At 40.6% G+C, this 19528-nt stretch overlaps 1 protein-coding gene across 1 annotated transcript; it reads left to right on the top strand.

The window, feature by feature from the left end:
• The first annotated feature begins 1348 nt into the window (after positions 1-1348).
• Positions 1349-11997, top strand: DYNLT3 (dynein light chain Tctex-type 3). Its single transcript, XM_086387648.1, has 5 exons — positions 1349-1396; positions 4351-4392; positions 8838-8961; positions 9578-9655; positions 10174-11997. The coding sequence occupies exons 1-5, from the start codon at positions 1367-1369 to the stop codon at positions 10248-10250; spliced, it is 351 nt and encodes a 116-aa protein (XP_086243774.1). The 5' UTR covers positions 1349-1366; the 3' UTR covers positions 10251-11997.
• The last annotated feature ends 7531 nt before the right edge of the window (positions 11998-19528 follow it).

Here is a 19528-nt window from a genome sequence, read left to right as displayed (position 1 = left end):
TGGATGTGATAACTTCATTCCTTGTAACACAAGAATTGCTGCAGCTATGTATGACCATGACCAAATATTGCTGATATGCTGAGGATAGTAGAATGGAAAGCTGGACAGCTCAAAGGTTCCAAAAACTTGTTGAGCTATTGAACCAACCTGGAACATGTCTACTGTTGTATTTCTGACTATACCAGAAAACAAAGGTCCTTAGTATTTCAGCTCATCCTATTTGAATCTTCTTTTTCTTGCAACCCGGATGCTAACAGAGCTATAGTGGTTTTAAAGCATGGTCCCTAAAGTATTTGACATTTATTGAATGTCAAATATTATAGAAAGGTAGGCAGCTTCTAGAAGCTGGAAAGGCAAGGAAATGGATTCTCCCCTTAAGCCTCCAAAGGGAATGTAGTTCTACAGGCTCATTTTAGATTTCTGACCTTTGTGCTGCCTTAAGCCACAAAATTTATGATAATTTGTTACAGCAACAAGAGGAAACTAATACAGTGATTAAGAACTTGGGTGCTGCTATCAGCCTCCTAAGTTTAAATTCTTCTACTACTTACTGAATATGAGACCTTGGGTAAATTAAACTCTCTACCCTGCAGTTTCATCTCGAAAAATGGGATGATGGTAACAGAAGCAAACCTGCTGGGTTGTCATGGGTTTAAATGAGAAACTACTTAGGAGTATCTGAAGCTTTATAACTTAAAAACAAATGTAACTATTGTTCTGCTAATATTTATAATTTAGTATATTTGTACCTTCTCTCCTATAAATCAGTTGTGTTTTTTTTTACATAGTCATGGAGGAGGAAGGGTGTGAGAGCCTCTACCTACAGCATCTTATTTGATGCCACAACCAGTCATAAAATAAGTATAATTTTGTTTTCATATGGGAAAACTGAGGTTGTGGAAGGTTAATTTTTCCAAGTGACATAGCTAGTAAGAAGACAAATCAAAGCAACTTATTCACCATTGCATTCATTACACTATTTGCGGGATGATGCACGAATATGTACAAATAACCATTGCAGTGGGCACTCCTAAATAATGAGGACTCTAGACAGACTGACACTAGGTCACCCTTTCTTGACCCTCACTGGCACAAATCCTAGCTCTTTAACAGCAAACTACGGTTTCCAGAATGGTTGGAGGCAACGGAGAGAGACACCCAGTTGCAGGAGCTCTGCGGGAGAGTGGTGATGGCAGGGCTGGGATGAGGGGAAAGGAGGGTGGAGCCACTGCGAGGACGCAAAGGCGGGGCCTGCGTGGGGAACGCCCCGGGCCATGCACGGAGGCGGGGCCTCCCCCGAGGCCAGTGCGCGGCCGCGGAGCTTGACCCGCCCATAGCTCCGCCCCCCAGGAGACTCGGCGCCACCATGGAGGAGTACCATCGCCCCTGCGACGAGGTACCGCCCCTCCGCCGCCCCCGAGCGACCCCCGCCCCCGCCCGTTTCGGCACTTTGTCTCGGCAGGGTGGTCTCCTGGCATCCAGCAGCCAAGAGAGTTGGGGTGCAGCGTCCGCCGTGCCTAGGTCCTCTCCACAGGGCCTGGGATCCGCCCCGCCCTTCTTCGGCCCCCAACCCCGAGGCCTTGAGGGTGGGGTGAGAGTCGGGATGGCAGGAGCTACTGGGAGCGCTGGGGGCTGGCAGTGGGGTCGGGGCCGAAGGTTAGAAGCCTTGACTTAGGGTGCGTGGGGTGGCGGGAGCCGCCCGTCTACAGGGCGGGCCTTGGGAACCGGTCTTCCTGGCTGCTTCCTCTGCCCCTTGGTGTCCCCAAAGCAGGGGCCACATCCCTGCCAAGCGAGGCCCTGGTGGCAGAGCCGCTGCCCCTCCCAGGCGCTCTCACTGGGGTGGTTTGGAAGGAGGTACTTTATGGATTAGGAGCCCTTGCTTATTGACTCAGGCTTCCCAAAACTTCACCAGAAGCCCGTGATGTCAATTGTCATCTTCCTGTTACCCACGGGGGACTGTGACTTTCATGGCGGCTAAGTCAAAGTTAGAACTGCCAGAAATGACAGCCACTCCATTTGAACCCAGACCTCTGACTACACAGCTACAACTCTGGCTTCTCTCTAACCAGGAGGAGGATGAGGCCTGTTGGATCCCAGCATAACCTGTGACAGGGCAGAACAGACAAAGACATTTTCTGTCCAGTGGTAGCCACAGGTGAATGGTGCCCTGAAATAAAACTAGGCAGGCACCTGGTGGAGGTGCAGCATAAAATAGTGTATTATTAGACCCCTGGAAGGGCGTTCTGGACCATTCATCTTTAGGATGTGAGCTTTTGCAGAAGTTAAGATCACATTTAAACTCAGGCTGCTATGATGCAGGTGGCATACAGGCTTCAAGGTTAGTGGTTTTCTTATTTTAGAAATTGAAACATAAGCAATTTCATCCTCAAGGCATATCCCCTGAAAGTACCAGTCTCCTGACTCCTGAGAGGGTTCTGTACTGCTGTTGCTGCTAAGGTGGTACCCCCTAAATGCCTGTATTATAAAAGAAATAAAATTACATGTGTTACCATGGCCATCCAGTACAACCTGATTCCCTGGTGACCTTCCAAATTGAACGGAAATGGACATTATTTAGTTTGTAGACCACTTTTGAAAATAGATAAGGACCTTATTTGAAGGTAAAATTATTTTAATAGGGGCAGTTGTGACACCTGTTTTCATGATTATTCTGATGATTTAGGGTGTTGTTGGGGAATTATCTGGTATAATTAAATAAGTTGAAAATACTTTAAATCTGTACTCAACAAGGTACTTATTTTCAGGATTTACTTCGGTTTTTTAACTATTTTGTTGTATAGTGGGATTTACAAACATGCTGATGTCATAAAGCACCTAAAAAATGTCTCCATGGAAACAAGTCATGTACTACCTGAAATGTTTTGGTTTAGACTGAGATCTTATCACATAACCTATTTCTTGACTCTAGGACATTTTTTAGTCATTAATAGTTGCTTTTAACTCAAGATTGTATCAGGCCACTCCCCAAGAAAGACAAAGTTGCCAGACCTGTTGTATTATGGGCATAGATTAAAGGTCTAAATATTATTTATATGTTATAAAGTAACAGTAATTTGGAATGATCAAGTATTTTCATAAACTTTAACTCAGGAAAGCCACATAAATTGCCAAGCATAAGTTAAGAACAAAATTCAAACTTACCAGCATTCTTTTTTCATGGCCCCCCTCATTATTATTTGGTCACAACTATTTCCTGTGTACTGATAACACATATGTCTGTCTCCTGTTTCCTGAGCTTTACAACACAATGATCTGCAGTCTGGGTGTTTATCAGAATCACCAGGAAAACACTTTTTTTTTTCTTGTGCTGCCCATATCTTTGTAAAAAAATTTTATTTTATGTTGGAGTATAGTTGATTTGCAGTGTTGTGATAGTTTCAGGTGTACAACAAAATTATTTAGTTATACATGTATATATTCTTTTTCAGACTCTTGTCCCATGTAGGTTATTATAGAATATTAAGTTGAGTTCCCTGTGCTATATAAATAGGTCCTTGTTGAGTATCTATTTTATATATAGTAGTGTGTATATGCTAGGAGAAGGCGATGGCAACCCACTCCAGTACTCTTGCCTGGAAAATCCCATGGACGGAGGAGTGGCGGGCTGCAGTCCATGAGGTCGCGAAGAGTCGGACATGACTGAGTGACTTCACTTTTACTTTTCACTTTCATGCATTGGAGAAGGAAATGGCAACCCACTCCAGTGTTCTTGCCTGGAGCATCCCAGGGATGGGGGAGCCTGGTGGGCTGCCGTCTTATGGGGTCGCATAGAGTCGAACACGACTGAAGCGACTTAGCAGCAGCAGCAGCAGCAGCAACAGTAGCAGTGTGTATATGAGCGCTCACATTCTCAGTCATGTCTGACTCTTTTGCGACCCTGTGGGCTTACTAGACTCCTCTGCCCATGGAATTTTCCAGGCAAGAATACTGGAGTGGGGTGCCATTTCCTCCTCCAGGGCATCTTCCCAATCCAGGGATGGAACCCTCATCTCTTGCATCTCCTGTGTTGGCAGGCAGATTCTTTACCACTAGCACCACCTGGGAAACCCCATATGAGTAAAGCACTTTAAGAAAAATGTTGCCTAGGCTCTGCCCAAGATCTAATAAGTGAAAATCTCCAGGGAGGTAGGTGGCATGGCATTTTGCGATTTTAAAGATCAAGGTGGGATTAGTAGCCTCAGTAATCTAATCCTAATGCCCCTTTTCACTTCGGTCCCCTGTCACCAATACCTGTCTAGGCCAGCCTAGGGTATTCTGTGTAGCATCATAGCTCCCAGGAGAAGGAAGTCTGTGTTGAAAGCCACTATATCTTTTGTTTTCCATCTTTAGGTTGGCTTCAATGCTGATGAAGCCCACAATATTGTTAAAGAGGTGAGTTATGTATCTTGTTTATCTTGAAGATTGATGCGTTGGTGAAATTTTTTAAAACTGTGTTTTCACTTTCAGTACAAAGTTAAAAGCCTGAGTATTAAACAAGATTTTTAATATTCATTCACTAATTCTTTATAGGGCTGCTTCTGTGTTTGTTATATTGCATGCTGTCAGTCATATTGTATGCTCTTAGGCATCTTGAGGCTTACCCTGAAAGGGATATTTAAGTGTTGATCTAGAATATTGGCTTGCTGTTTTCTAAAGCTGATTTTCTGTCTTTTGAATAAAATAACTTTTATTCCAATGGGGCCACATATTATTGTAAATGTTTAATAGTTCAGAATCATGTATTAGAACTTTGTAGCCAGGAATATTTCGTTATTAAAACAAAATGCAGGATCTTGCCTAGCAGTCGAGTGGTTAAGATTTTGCCTTCCAGTGCAGGCGGCATGGGTTTAATCACGCCCCCCCCCCCAAAAAAAATAGAAGCAATATTGTAACAAATACGATATAGAGTTAAAAATACTAAACCACTAATTTTTTTTAATGAAATCATGATTTTAAAAATGCAAAGTTTTCCATACTTTGACAATGCAGAAGCACAAATGAGAGCATTGGGGAGGCGGAAGATAGCATGGATCACGGGAGGGCAGGAATGATAGCAGCCTCATTTTTCAAAGTGGAAAGTCAACAAAGACTGTCCTTGCTGGATGGAACATGAAGCAAAGGATGCTGAGGTATTGGAGGAGTCTTTTCAATGGTACCTGCTTCTTTACACAGATTATGAACCACATGAAAAGACTAAAGAGTGAGTACAAGGAGAATCAAATATCATCTTTGTTATTGGTTAAAAACTAAAGATTGGGGCTTCCCTGGAGGCTCTGTGGTCAAGAATCCACCTGCCAATTCAGGAGATGTGGGTGTGATCCCTGGGTTGGGAACATCCCCTGGAAGAGGAAATGGCACCCCACTCCAGTATTCTTGCCTGGGAAATGCCATGGACAGAAGAGCCTGGTGGGCTACAGTCCATGGGGTTGCCGAAGAGGCATGACTGAGGGACTGAACGACAACAAGATTAGAGATGGGAGCTTGTTTTTCAAACTGCGTACCGGTTCAGTTCAGACCTCTGAAGAGGCATCCAGGGAAAAGTTAGAGTCAGCAGAAACACTTAACCAGGCTGGTGCCTTTCGTTGGTTTGGGTGAAGAGGGAAGGAGAAACCCAATACTCAGGTCCACAGCATTTGGAGATCACACCCACATCTCCTGAATTGGCAGGTGGATTCTTGACCACAGAGCCTCCAGGGAAGCCCCAATCTTTAATGTAGTTTTTAACCAATAACAAAGGTGATATCTGATTCTCCTTGTACTCACTCTTTAGACTGGCTCTCCCAGATGAGAAGGGTGGAGCACCAGCAGGTAACTTGCTCCCCCTCCATGGGGAGGAATGATAACAGGTGGGGCAAGAGGCCAGGGATGATCAGGAAAAATCCTCTGTGTAGAAAGAAACATCCAGAGTAGAAAAGAAACGTGCTCCTAATGGTGTAAATATACTGAAGTAAAAATAGTGAATTCACTATATTGAGGGGACATGGTTGGGGCAGGAGGTGGCAGGTGGTCACAGGGAACTAAATTTTCATGTCATAGCAATAAAAACGTTATCTGGAGATATGTAAGGGACCCTTAAGAGATTTTAAAAACCAGTTGTACCCTAAAAGTGTTTGCTCTGCAGAAGGGGGCTAAGGATGGGGGGAAAAAAAGTAGGGAGGAGAGGATTTTTGCTTTTCATTGTAAACTCTTCTGTTGGATTTTTCAACCCACATGCATGGGTTACTTAAATAGTTTATTCAGGTAAAAGAACCATGCTTCTTAAAATGTGATACACATACTTAGTGGTGGTTAGGTGGTCCTAGAAGCCACTGAGTGTGTTTTAGGGCATCAGTTTTACTTCCATACTTGCAAGAAGGGGTTAAGTAATATAAATAACCATTTTCAAATACCGATAACAAACGGATACAATGGATACAAATGGATACACTATGGAGTCAAAAGCAAGCTTCATTTGAAATTTTCATATGAAATATGAGACTTGAAAGACATCTCAGGTTTCCCACAGGTGGCATTTTGCTACTAGTCTATTCTTTTTCCTCTCCCTGAGCCAACTCTGTTTGCTATTGAGACATTAAAAAGTTGAGGGAGAGAGGTGGGGGAAGGAGGGAAGGTGGACAGAGAGTGGGGTGGGGAGAGAGAGCGCTACTGAAAACATTTCAACACTTCCCAGATGACTGTATAATTTCAGCAGGCATTTTTGTTTTTCTTATCTTCTGCCAATCTCCTTATTTTCTTAAGAGTCCTTGCTCTGAGCTCCTCTGCTACTATATTTTTCCTACTGAAGTCTTAGAGCCACTCACTCATCAGTGATATGCATATATTTTATTCATTGTCAGTAATAGAATTTGCCACAAACACATTTTGGTAGAAAAAGTGGGTTACAAATGGAATTAACTTGGAGCTTAATCTAAAGTACATTTGATTCAGGATGTCCAGAGAGTATATCAAAGCCAATATTACTTGAACAGCAAACATGTATGGAGTGTCTGCTACGTGCCTGACTTCTGAGTTTTGCCCTGTGGATACAGAGCAGGTTAAGGACCTCATTATCTAGTAGGTCTCCTGGTTAATGGTAATGAAGAGGCTAAATGTTAATTAATAGTAATTAGCAGGGTTATTTACAATGGCATCCACAGGCCCCGGATGTTTCTATTGCTTCAAACAGAAACTGAAGTGGTCCTATTAGATAATGTGAAAGGGAACAAGGGCTCTTGTTTCTCATTAAGGTATGGCAGTCTAGGGAGAGGCAGAGGTTTCCCAAAGACTGTCAGCTTGGGAATGGTAAAGCCAGAATGAAATTGCTGGCCCACTGACCCTTGGGCCACTGACTCTCCTAACTCTTCATGTTATTGAATGTCCTGGGAGAATAATTTGAGCCATGTTACTTTCTTCAGTCCCTCTAAATTTCATTTCTCTTTTTATATTTTATAATTAGTGAAGATATTATACCATCCAGCTTAGGATTCCATATTAATTAATGCCTCTTGCAGGCAGACTCTTTACTGTCTGAGTCACGAGGGAAGCCCATTAATGCCTCTGCATGTGTGCTCAGTCATGTCTGACTCTTTGCAGCCCCATGGACCATAGCCCGCCAGGCTCTTCTGTCCTTGGGATTTTCCAGGCAAGAATACTGGTGTGGGTTGCCATTTCCTCCTCCAGGGGATCTTCCTGACCCAGGGATTGAACCCGCATCTCCTGCATTGGCAGGCGGATTCTTTACCACTGAGCCACCTGGGAAGCCATTAATGCCTCTGCTGCTGCTGCTAAGTTGCTTCAGTCGTGTCCGACTCTGCCTGTACTATAGTCGAATTGTAGTAAATGAAAGCTGTGCACCTGTGTGTATGTCTGTCTTATTAAGCTGGATTCTATGAATGAACTGAATAAATGCTTTACTCTCCTGGCTCTATCCCTTGAATTAAAAATAGTAGCAGCCAAATAAGTCAAGAGAAAGACAAATACTATATGATCTCACTTATATGTGGAATCTAAAAAACCCCAAACTCATAGAAGCAGTAGAATGATAATTGTCATGGGGTGGGGAAGATGTCAGTCAGAGGGTACAAACTTCTAGTTATAAGATAAATAAGGGACTTCCCTGGTGGTCCAGTGGTTGGGAAAATAGGGGTTTCAAGAGATGAAGTCACTTGCAAAAGGTCACACTAGGGTGGGAGAGGTAAGTCTTAAAGTGAGTCTTAGAGTCTTAAAACCTAAGACTGTGATGCTACACCAGTGCTCTTCATCAAGTATCAGAAGTGGATACTAGTAAACACTGTGGGAAAATGTTTAACTGTTTCTAGAGTGCCTGAAAAGTAGTGTTTGTTGATGATTCACTTTTAGTGGTAGGTGTGCTTGCTCTTTGATAGCTAAGCATTATATGGATGAAAATATAATTATTGTACATGAGAAATATATTTTTTCATTTGTCTCCTTTGTTTCTAGCATCTGAAACCTAGGTCAAATCTCAGGTGTTGCAAAGCCATTCTTTAACCAATTGATATCACCCTTTTAAAATCACCCCCCCATAATCATTTTACAACATAACTTATCACCCTGGATTGGTCTTCCTTGTGTGATAGAGTTCTTTTATTAGCTTCTCTGCTAGGCTGTTGAGTTCTTTACAGTAGAGGCCATGTCACATTTATCTTTACATGGCCTGTAATATCTCAGAGTGAGATAATGCATGCAGAAATGCTTTGAAAATTCTCCAACAGTTAGAGACAATGCATAATAAATATTTACCAGATGCGTATTTTCTAAAATGTTTTATTGGGTTATATTTTATATTTTGAATAAATCTTTTCCTGCAATATGTGTATAATTGTCCTCTGCCCTTTTAGTGTATAGATGGGGTCTTGGGAGGTGAAGATTATAATCAGAACAATATCAACCAATGGACTGCAAGCATAGTGGAACAATCCCTAGCACATCTGGTTAAGTTGGGAAAAGCTTATAAGTATATTGGTAAGTATTTGTGTCCTTCCTCATTAGTTTACTCACTTTAGTCTCTGTGGTTTTCTCTGAATTTAGAGAATGTAAATGAATGATAGACCCTCAAGTTGGATACTAATAGGGTGTGAAGGACTTTTAACTTATTCATCCCCAAATAATCTATGATAATACCTGAAAGATGGAGATCTCTTGCTACTCAAAAGCAGTTTGTGCTCCTGCCAACCATCTACTTGTCTTGGTAACATCACCTTTTACATTTGCACCGGTTATTTTCACTGAAACCGCCTCAGCCCTACTGTCTTTTCAGTAGGATTGCGAGGTGACACATAATATTGATTTTCTTTGTTTCTGTGTCTGAATTATGCCTATGGGACAAGGCACATGATTTGGCCCACATTTTTCCTGTAGTACGATTACCATTGGTTATGGCACTGGGCAACAAACAGACTGGATCCCATGAGTTCACAATTATTGTAATAAATCATCAAAATGAGAGACTTAGGTTTTTCAATTGATTCACTGAAGGCTTTGTTTTCTGTTATTTATTTATTTATATAGCATTTACTGCTCTGAACTCAAACACTTACTTTTCCTTTTAAGTGTTCTCACTCTGCATCATTATTTTTAGTGACCTGTGCAGTGGTCCAGAGGAGTCCATATGGCTTTCACACAGCCAGCTCATGTTTTTGGGACACCACATCTGATGGTAAGAGGCTTTGTATGTGCGTGCTAAGTCACTTCAGTCCTGTCCGACTGTTTGTGACCCCATGGACTGTAGCCCACCAGGTTCCTTTGTCTACAGGATTTTCCGGGCAGGAATACTGGAGTGGGTTGCCATTTCCTACTCCAGGGGATCTTCCTGCCCCAGGGATCGAACCCACATCTCTTATGTCTCCTGCACTGGCAGGCAGGTTCTTTACCACTAGCGCCATCTGGGAACCCCTAAGAGACTTTAAGCTGACTCAAACAAAATCCAACTTCTGATAAAGTTATATAGTGGTCCTTGTTATTAAATCTTTATTTATCTCTACTTAAATTCCCACAAGACTTGATCAACAGAATTGCTTTATACCTAGTGGCAAGTCTGCTATCAGACAAATAGGAAAGGGGAAGAGTTAATGGGTTGTATTAAATATGATATTAAAACCTATGAAAAATGTATATATATTCCTGATAATTTTGATGTTTATGATGTTTCTGAGTCCCTTCGTTGTGTGTTTTCAGGAACCTGCACTGTAAGATGGGAGAACCGAACCATGAACTGTATCGTCAATGTTTTTGCCATTGCTATTGTCCTGTAGCTGGCTAAAAATACTTGGCCAAAGCCATTAATCTAAGAATTTGTCAGTGTATCCTTTCTAAAAAGAGTAACAGTTACTTATTCATATGCTAGATGACAAGTGTGCAATATGCTTCAAAACTATCAACAAAAACAGAATAGTGCAAGCAAGCAGTCTCGTAGGAAGTTGGCAGATTTTCTCATTTTCCATACAGGATCATTTAAATAGGGAAAACTTAATGTTAGCAAAAAACAAATATATAAATATGGCATGACATGAAAATACACTCTTAAATTTACACCAGCTTTTCACTAACAATATGTATGTAAGGAGATGGGGAAATCCATGAAGATAATTAAATTTTCTTTCAGCTAGAAAAGTTAACAGGGATAAATATATGAACAAAAATGCTGCAAGGATAACTGTGGAGAAAATGATAAAAATCAGTTAATGCTTAGTTTTTTATTTCTCCTCAGTTGTATGTATGATTTAGTGGAAAGTAATCCCATCCTTTTTTTTTTTTTTTCCATCAACTAGTAGCAACTGTTATTATTAACTTGTTTACCTTTTCTGAGAATAGCTAAATCACTTTTTAAAATTTAAAATTCTTAGATTTACATCTGAGGGCGAATTGAATTGGGTAACCTGAATTCCCTAGGTAAAGAAAATTAGCAAAATAAAATAAAATAAAATTAAAAAAAAAATTAGTTACAGCATATGATGAAAGTATAAGACTCCAACAGCTGCCTTACAACTCATTCATTCCAGATAGAAGACGCATTTATTGAATGTCTGTTATGAGCTATTTTTCTGTTAATCATAGTTATCAATATGCCATTCAAACTTTCTTTTGGTACCTAGTCAGTTGGACAACATTTATGTCTGGGAAAGAGAAAAAAATATTGTTTTATAAGAGGAAAAAAGTGAATCTGGTTATCCAAGTAGGAATAAGCAAATGAAAAGCAATTATTACTGACAGAGAATCATTGATGTAATTTTAAGAATGGCTCCTAGCAAGCAAAAAACTGCATAAAATATGCAACTCTTAGTTAAAGGCCTTATTATCAGTCTAATACACAAGTAGTAAATTCCATCATTGCTTTAGTTACAATCATCTGTAAATAATTTTAAGTACTTATGAGGGGTTCAAATTGAGTAAAGTGTAAATTAAAAGTATACAATCATTAGCAGGTTATTGAATATCTCAGGGCTTATGAAATGTAGTTAAATTTGTGAAAGAAATAACTGATAAAAAATTAGGGTACACAGCTGGCCACCAAATGCAAAGTCAATCTGCTATTTAACCTTGAAAACAAAATAAATTTTGCATATTACCACTAATACATGTAGGGAGTGGAACCATGAGTCATTGAATTCCAGGGGGAAAGGAAGGCATAGTGTTGACAATGTTAAGAGAGTATTCTTGTAGGCATGCTATGTGCATGTTTGATATTTTGCCGAGTAACAATAATTGTTCAGTGTTGAAGAAGATGATTAAGAAAATACAAGGATAGAGTTTAATGCAGTGATCTACACTTTGGCACATTAAATTTTTCAGTGATTACCTTTATGTTAGTTTACGCTGCTGGCTTTGGTGCCCTTGAAGATTTTAATAGTGACCAAAATATATCTGTGCAGTTAAGGCTCGCTTTTGACTATTGTTATTGAAGCCTGATTTTAAGAGAATAATAATCAAAAATACCTCGTGAACTTGCTATCTGCTCTGTTTCTAGTTAAAATGTAATAAAGATTATCTTCCTGCACTGTATGTTTGCTTCTGGATGATCATTGAATAAGAAATGACATCGTCTTTAAGAAATTTTAAATAATAAGAATGGGGACATGAAATGAATGTTGGACCACAGAGATACATTGTACAGAATAAATGCTGTTAAAATAGCAAGCCAAACACTGGTGTTCACTGGGTGAACACCGATGTTAACATAAATAACAGTTCCTATTTTATGCCTTCTATTATTTTTTAATGAAAAATTATTTTAAAAAGCAGTATAAAATATATTCTGTAACTATTTATTAGCTTCTAATAACTATTTGTGGCAAGGAATTTTGTCCTATTTGTCAACTTGCAATTGAGTTGTTGCTGTTTTGTGTTTTTTTAATTAAGGACTTTAAGTATGTAAAATTAGGGTATTCAGCTGTAAGTACTAACTTGGATTTTGGTAAAGCTATAATTTTATGTTTGTAAAGTACCAGTATACCGCCCTAAATGATAGCAACATCTCATTACGTTTTCTCTGATAAGAAGTACTTTTTTGCTCTTCTTTCCAAGTTGGGTGTTATCTAATTATGAGTCACCGAAAGCATTTTCATCACCTACAGCCGTCATCACATTTTTAAGGTAATCTTACGATACTGCGGATTGTATTTTTAAAGTTTGAGTAAGAAACTATATCCTTGATAACAGGTTTTTAAAAGTGGGATAAAAATCTGTGATTTTTTTGTGTGTGTGGTAAAGGAATTAGGTCTTTTTTTATCAGATCAGATCAGTCGCTCAGTCGTGTCCGACTCTTTGCAGCCCCATGAATCGCAGCACGCCAGGCCTCCCTGTCCATCACCAACTCCCGGAGTTCACTCAGACTCACGACCATCGAGTCAGTGATGCCATCCAGCCATCTCATCCTCTGTCGTCCCCTTCTCCTCCTGCCCCCAATCCCTCCCAGCATCAGAGTCTTTTCCGATGAGTCAACTCTTCGCATGAGGTGGCCAAAGTACTGGAGTTTCAGCTTTAGCATCATTCCCTCCAAAGAAATCCCAGGGCTGATCTCCTTCAGAATGCACTGGTTGGATCTCCTTGCAGTCCAAGGGACTCTCAAGAGTCTTCTCCAACACCACAGTTCAAAAGCATCAATTCTTCGGAGCTCAGCCTTCTTCACAGTCCAACTCTCACATCCATACATGACCACAGGAAAAACCATAGCCTTGACTAGACGAACCTTTGTTGGCAAAGTAATGTCTCTGCTTTTGAACATGTTATCTAGGTTGGTCATAACTTTCCTTCCAAGAAGTAAGCGTCTTTTAACTTCATGGCTGCAGTCACCATCTGCAGTGATTTTGGAGCCCAGAAAAATAAAGTCTGACACTGTTTCCACTGTTTGCCCATCTATTTCCCATGAAGTGGTGGGACCGGATGCCGTGATCTTCGTTTTCTGAATGTTGAGCTTTCAGCCAACTTTTTCACTCTCCACTTTCACTTTCATCAAGAGGCTTTTGAGTTCCTCTTCACTTTCTGCCATAAGGGTGGTGTCATCTGCATATCTGAGGTTATTGACATTTCTCCCAGCAATCTTGATTCCAGCTTGTGCTTCTTCCAGCGCAGCGTTTCTCATGATGTACTCTGCATAGAAGTTAAATAAGCAGGGTGACAATATACAGCCTTGACGTACTCCTTTTCCTATTTGGAACCAGTCTGTTGTTCAATGTCCAGTTCTAACTGTTGCTTCCTGACCTGCATACAAATTTCTCAAGAGGCAGGTCAGATGGTCTGGTATTCCCATCTCTTTCAGAATTTTCCACAGTTTGTTGTGATCCACACAGTCAAAGGCTTTGGCATAGTCAATAAAGCTGAAATAGATGTTTTTCTGGAACTCTCTTGCTTTTTCCATGATCCAGCGGATGTTGGCAATTTGATCCCTGGTTTCTCTGCCTTTTCTAAAATCAGCTTGAACATCAGGAAGTTCATGGTTCACATATTGCTGAAGCCTGGCTTGGAGAATTTTGAGCATGACTTTACTAGCGTATGAGATGAGTGCAATTGTGCGGTAGTTTGAGCATTCTTTGGCATTGCCTTTCTTTGGGATTGGAATGAAAACTGACCTTTTCCAGTCCTGTGGCCACTGCTGAGTTTTCCAAATGTGCTGGCATATTGAGTGCAGCACTTTCACAGCATCATCTTTCAGGATTTGGAATAGCTCAACTGGAATTCCATCACCTCCACTAGCTTTGTTCGTAGTGATGCTTTCTAAGGCCCACTTGACTTCACATTCCAGGATGTCTGGCTCTAGGTCAGTGATCACACCATCGTGATTATCTGGGTTGTGAAGATCTTTTTTGTACAGTTCTTCTGTGTATTCTTGCCATCTCTTCTTAATACCTTCTGCTTCTGTTAGGTCCATACCATTTCTGTCCTTTAACGAGCTCATCTTTGCATGAAATGTTCCTTTGGTATCTCTGATTTTCTTGAAGAGATCCCTAGTCTTTCCCATTCTGTTGTTTTCCTCTATTTCTTTGCATTGATCGCTGAAGAAGGCTTTCTTATCTCTTCTTGCTATTCTTTGGAACTCTGCATTCAGACGTTTATATCTTTCCTTTTCTCCTTTGCTTTTCACTTCTCTTCTTTTCACAGCTATTTGTAAGGCCTCCTCAGACAGCCATTTTGCTTTTTTGCATTTCTTTTCCATGGGGATGGTCTTGATCCCTGTCTCCCATACAATGTCACGAACCTCATTCCATAGTTCATCAGGCACTCTATCTATCAGATCTAGGCCCTTAAATCTATTTCTCAGTTCCACTGTATAATCATAAGGGATTTGATTTAGGTCATACCTGAATGGTCTAGTGGTTTTCCCCACTTTCTTCAATTTAAGTCTGAATTTGGCAATACGGATTTCATGGTCTGAGCCACAGTCAGCTCCTGGTCTTGTTTTTGCTGACTGTATAGAGCTTCTCCATCTTTGGCTGCAAAGAATATAATCAGTCTGATTTTGGTGTTGACCATCTGGTGATGTCCATGTATAGAGTCTTCTCTTGTGTTGTTGGAAGAGGGTGTTTGTTATGACCAGTGCATTTTCTTGGCAAAACTCTATCAGTCTTTGCCCTGCTTCATTCCGTATTCCAAGGCCAAATTTGCCTGTTCCTCCAGGTGTTTCTTGACTTCCTACTTTTGCATTCCAGTCCCCTATAATGAAAAGGACATCTTTTTTGGGTGTTAGTTCTAAAAGGTCTTGTAGGTCTTCATAGAACCATTGAACTTCAGCTTCTTCAGCGTTACTGGTTGGGGCATAGACTTGGATTACTGTGATATTGAATGGTTTGCCTTGGAAACAAACAGAGATTATTCTTTCATTTTTGAGATTGCATCTAAGTACTGCATTTCGGACTCTTTTGTTGACCATGATGGCCACTCCATTTCTTCTGAGGGATTCCTGCCCACAGTAGTAGATATAATGGTCATCTGAGTTAGATTCACCCATTCCAGTCCATTTCAGTTTGCTGATTCCTAGAATGTCGACATTCACTCTTGCCATCTCTTGTTTGACCACTTCCAATTTGCCTTGATTCATGGACCTGACATTCCAGGTTCCTATGCAATATTGCTCTTTACAGCATTGGACCTTGCTTCTATCATCAGTCACCTCCACAGCTGGGTATTGTTTTTGCTTTGGCTCCATCCCTTCATTCTTTCTGGAGTTATTTCTCCACTGATCTCCAGTAGCATATTGGGCACCTACTGACCTGGGGAGTTTCTCTTTCAGTATCTTATCATTTTACCTTTTCATACTGTTCATGGGGTTCTCAAATCTCTCCACCATGACCCATCCGTCTTGGGTTGCCCCATGGGCATGGCTTAGTTTCATTGAGTTATACAAGGCTGTGGTCCTAGTGTGATTAGATTGACTAGTTTTCTGTGAGTATGGTTTCAGTGTGTTTGCCCTCTGATGCCCTCTTGCAACACCTACTGTCTTACTTGGGTTTCTCTTACCTTGGGCGTGGGGTATCTCTTCACGGCTGCTCCAGCAAAGCACAGCCATTGCTCCTTACCTTGGACGAGGGGTATCTCCTCACCGCCGCCCTTCCTGACCTTCAATAGGTCTTTTTTTTATAACAGACACCAAAGAAAAGTTTGAGTGATGAATTGAAAATTTCACCCCATGCACTAGAATCTACCCAAGGGGAACTTGTTTTATATTCAGAGGTAGAGTTATATTTGTGGCTAAAGAGGCTTATAGTTTCAGTGTCTAATAATTCAATAAAATTGACCTTTGCATATTTACTAAATTCCCTATAAAAGGATCTTAAGCATTCAGCCTTTCCAAGATTTAGATAGCCACCATTAACATACAGCAACCTCAGGGGTCCAGGAGTTTCTAGTCTACCTTGTCTAATCGCAAATCCTATATTTCTCATGGTGGTCCCATTCTGTGTCACTCCATGTCAACCTTGAATATGTAGGAAATACTGACAATCCAGGCCTAATTAGAAATGGCCCCTAATTACTTCATGAAGAGCATCTCTTCCTAAAATGGTTTCTAAGGATCTCAGAGGTGAAGCTGGGACTTTGTATAGACATTTATAGGCACCACTGGGATCTTCCCTAGAGGACATAAAATGTGGGCAGCTGCCCTCCCTCTGGGATGCTTTAAAGGTGAAGACTGTATGGGGAAGTGTCTTTGCAGTTCTGCCTAACCAGGTCAGGGAATTTGATGCCTGGGCTTAGCCAATAATGTGTATTCAGCTTGCTTCATGCCAAATAAGCTTTTTTATTTTATTGAATGCTTTGTCTTTTTAGATGTTTTTCTGTATGCCAGCTTCTAACTTGAGATATCTCCATTCAGGCTTCTCAGCACAGAATTTTACGTGAGGCAGCGTTATTACTTAATGACAGTTCTGTTGTTTTCAATCCCTATAATACCTTATAGAGAAAATCTCCATGGAAATTAATATTATATCATGTACTAACTTTTCCTTAATTTTTAATTTTGTATGCTAGGAATTTGGAGTAAGCTGCATGTGCTAACATAGGCTTCTACAGATAATGCTCATGGAGAGTACCACTCAAAATGATCAGGACTACAGTAGTGGTCTCTTAATAATTAAAGCAAACTCATTCTTAAAGGACCAAGTAATAAATATCTGAGACTTTATAGGCCTTTGCAGCTATTCAAGTATGCTATTGTAGTGTGAAACAGCCCAAGATAGTATGTAAATGAATGGGCATGACCATGTTCCAATAGAACTTTATTTACAAAAGTAGGTGACAGGCTGGCCAGAGTTTACCAACCCCTGTTTAGAGTAAGAGGTGTTTCCCAGCCACTTAAAAAATTATACCTTAATTTGAGGACTTTTTTCTTTTTATTGTTCTCAGTTATAAACAATGGAATACAAGGTACTTTCATATATTATGTTTTTATTATCTTGAACTCAGAGACCTTACCAATAAACCAAACCTGTACTCTGCTTATTAAAAGAATGAAGTCAGCTTTTCCAAAACTGAAGTATTCATTTTTTTTTCTGACATGTGGGATCTTAGTTTCCCAACCAGGGATCAAACCCATGGCCCCTGCATTGGAAGGGCAGAGTCTTAATCATTGGACTGCCAGGGACGTTCCAAAGTATTCATTTTTTGATGTATATCACCTCACTTTTTACTGGTGTACAGGTAATTTTATATTGTCTTGGAGTTCATTTTACAGCCTTATTTGAAAGAACATTATTATAAAAAGGTTAACGTTTTATTTACTGATTTTTGCTTTTTTTTAATGGCTAAGATGGAATCCCCTCTACCAAGAGAGTCATCCATGCACACTGAATATGGTAGTCACCCATTCAGTGCCTCCTGCTAGAAATCATACCACACGCACACACAGACACAAAATTGCACAGGCCAAAGACAAAATGACTCTGCCCCATAAAAATTTAGGGGAAGTAGATGTTCTTTACCCAGGAATGGCTGGGACACATTTGGTCAGGCAAAGTAATTCTCTCTGAATTTTGGGTTGTAAAATAAGGAGAGTATTATTCAACAGGAGAAAAAGGGAAGATGGAAAGCGGAAATCTTGTCAAGGACTCATCCAAGTTTTATTAGCAGAAATATTACAGCTGCCCGCTCCTCTCTACCACCCTCCAACCCAGGGAAGACATACCACACTTCGAATACCAGCAACACCAGCAGAGTGTTGAGAATGGTGTCAGCAGCAGATGTGGCAGAGGTGGTGTATTAGGCAGGGAGCAGGTTGACGGCAATGGTCTGGTGGTCAGTTTAGAATCACCAGCATAGGGTGATTAAAAACAGAACAAAACCTGTACATAATGTTCATAGCAGCATTTTTAGTAACAGCAAAAACCTAGAAACCACTTTGTCAACCAGTGAATAGTTTATCAAACTGGTACATACATGGGCTGTTACTCAGAAAACACGCACAAGAACTTGTATGAATCTCCTGAGAACTATGCTGAGTGAAAAAGCCAATCCAAAAAGAATACTGTTTTGATTCCATTTATATAACATTTTGAAACAAACGTTTAAAAAATGGCAAACAGTGACTACCCTGGTGGTCCAGTGGTTAAGAACCCACCCTCCAATGCAGTGGTTAAAAGTGAAAGTGTTAGTCACATCAGTCGTGTCCGACTCTGTAACCACATGGACTGTAGCCCACCAGGCTCCTCTGTCCATGGAATTCTCCAAGCAAGAATACTGCAGTAGGTCGCCATTCCCTCTCTCCAGGGCATCTTCCTAACCCAGGGATCAAACCCTGGTCTCCTGCATTGCAGGCAGATTCTTTACCATCTGAGCCACCAGGAAAGCCCCCCATTGCAGGGGACTCGGGTTCAATCCCTGGTTGGGCAACTAAGCCCAAAAACCCCAGCTACTGATTACACTCACTCCAGAGCCCATTCTCTACAACTACAAAAAGCCTGTGCCACAATGAAGACCCAATGTAGCCAAAATTTTAAAAAATAATAAAAATGTCATACAGATTAGTGGGTGCCAGAGGTTAGACATAGTGGAGAGGGAAGAGGAAATGGGCAGGAGGGAGATGGGTGTGGTTATAAAAGTCCAACATGAGGAATTCTTATATTGGGACTGTTCAGTATCTTGGTTGTGGTGGTGGATACACAAACGTACACATTATAAAATTGTGTAGGACTAAATACAAATGAGTATGAGTAAAATTGGGGTAATCTGAATAAAGTGAGTGAAAAGAAATACTTTCAAGTCAGAAAGAGAAAGACAAATACCATACACTATCACATGTGGAATCTAAAATACAACACAAATGAACTTGTCTGCAAAACAGAAACAGACTCACGGACGTAGAGAACAGACTTCTGTTTGCCAAGGGGGAAGGAGACAGGGGAGGGCTGGATTGGGAGTTTGGGGATACAAACTATTATATGTAGAATGGATCAACAACAAGGTCCTACCGTACAGCACAGGGAACTATATTCAATATCCTGTGATAAACCACAATGGAAAAGAAGATAAAAGAGAATGTATATAAATACATAACTGGGTCCCTTTGGTGTACACCAGAAATTAACACAACATTGTAAATCAACTG

Source organism: Bos grunniens, chromosome X (assembly GCF_055505025.1).
Source record: "Bos grunniens cultivar Pamir isolate PY7600 chromosome X, Bosgru_T2T1.0, whole genome shotgun sequence".
Taxonomy (NCBI): Eukaryota; Metazoa; Chordata; class Mammalia; order Artiodactyla; family Bovidae; genus Bos; species Bos grunniens.
Note: the sequence above shows the minus strand (reverse complement) of the source record. Positions and strands in the feature narration are given on the sequence as shown.

Bases quoted from the DNA above. Each gene is read 5' to 3' on its own strand.
- DYNLT3 (XM_086387648.1), top strand. From the start codon at position 1,367: ATGGAGGAGTACCATCGCCCCTGCGACGAG. The intron at 4,393-8,837 runs GTGAGTTATGTA...CTGCCCTTTTAG, and splicing joins CCCACAATATTGTTAAAGAG to TGTATAGATGGGGTCTTGGG. The intron at 8,962-9,577 runs GTAAGTATTTGT...CATTATTTTTAG, and splicing joins AAAAGCTTATAAGTATATTG to TGACCTGTGCAGTGGTCCAG.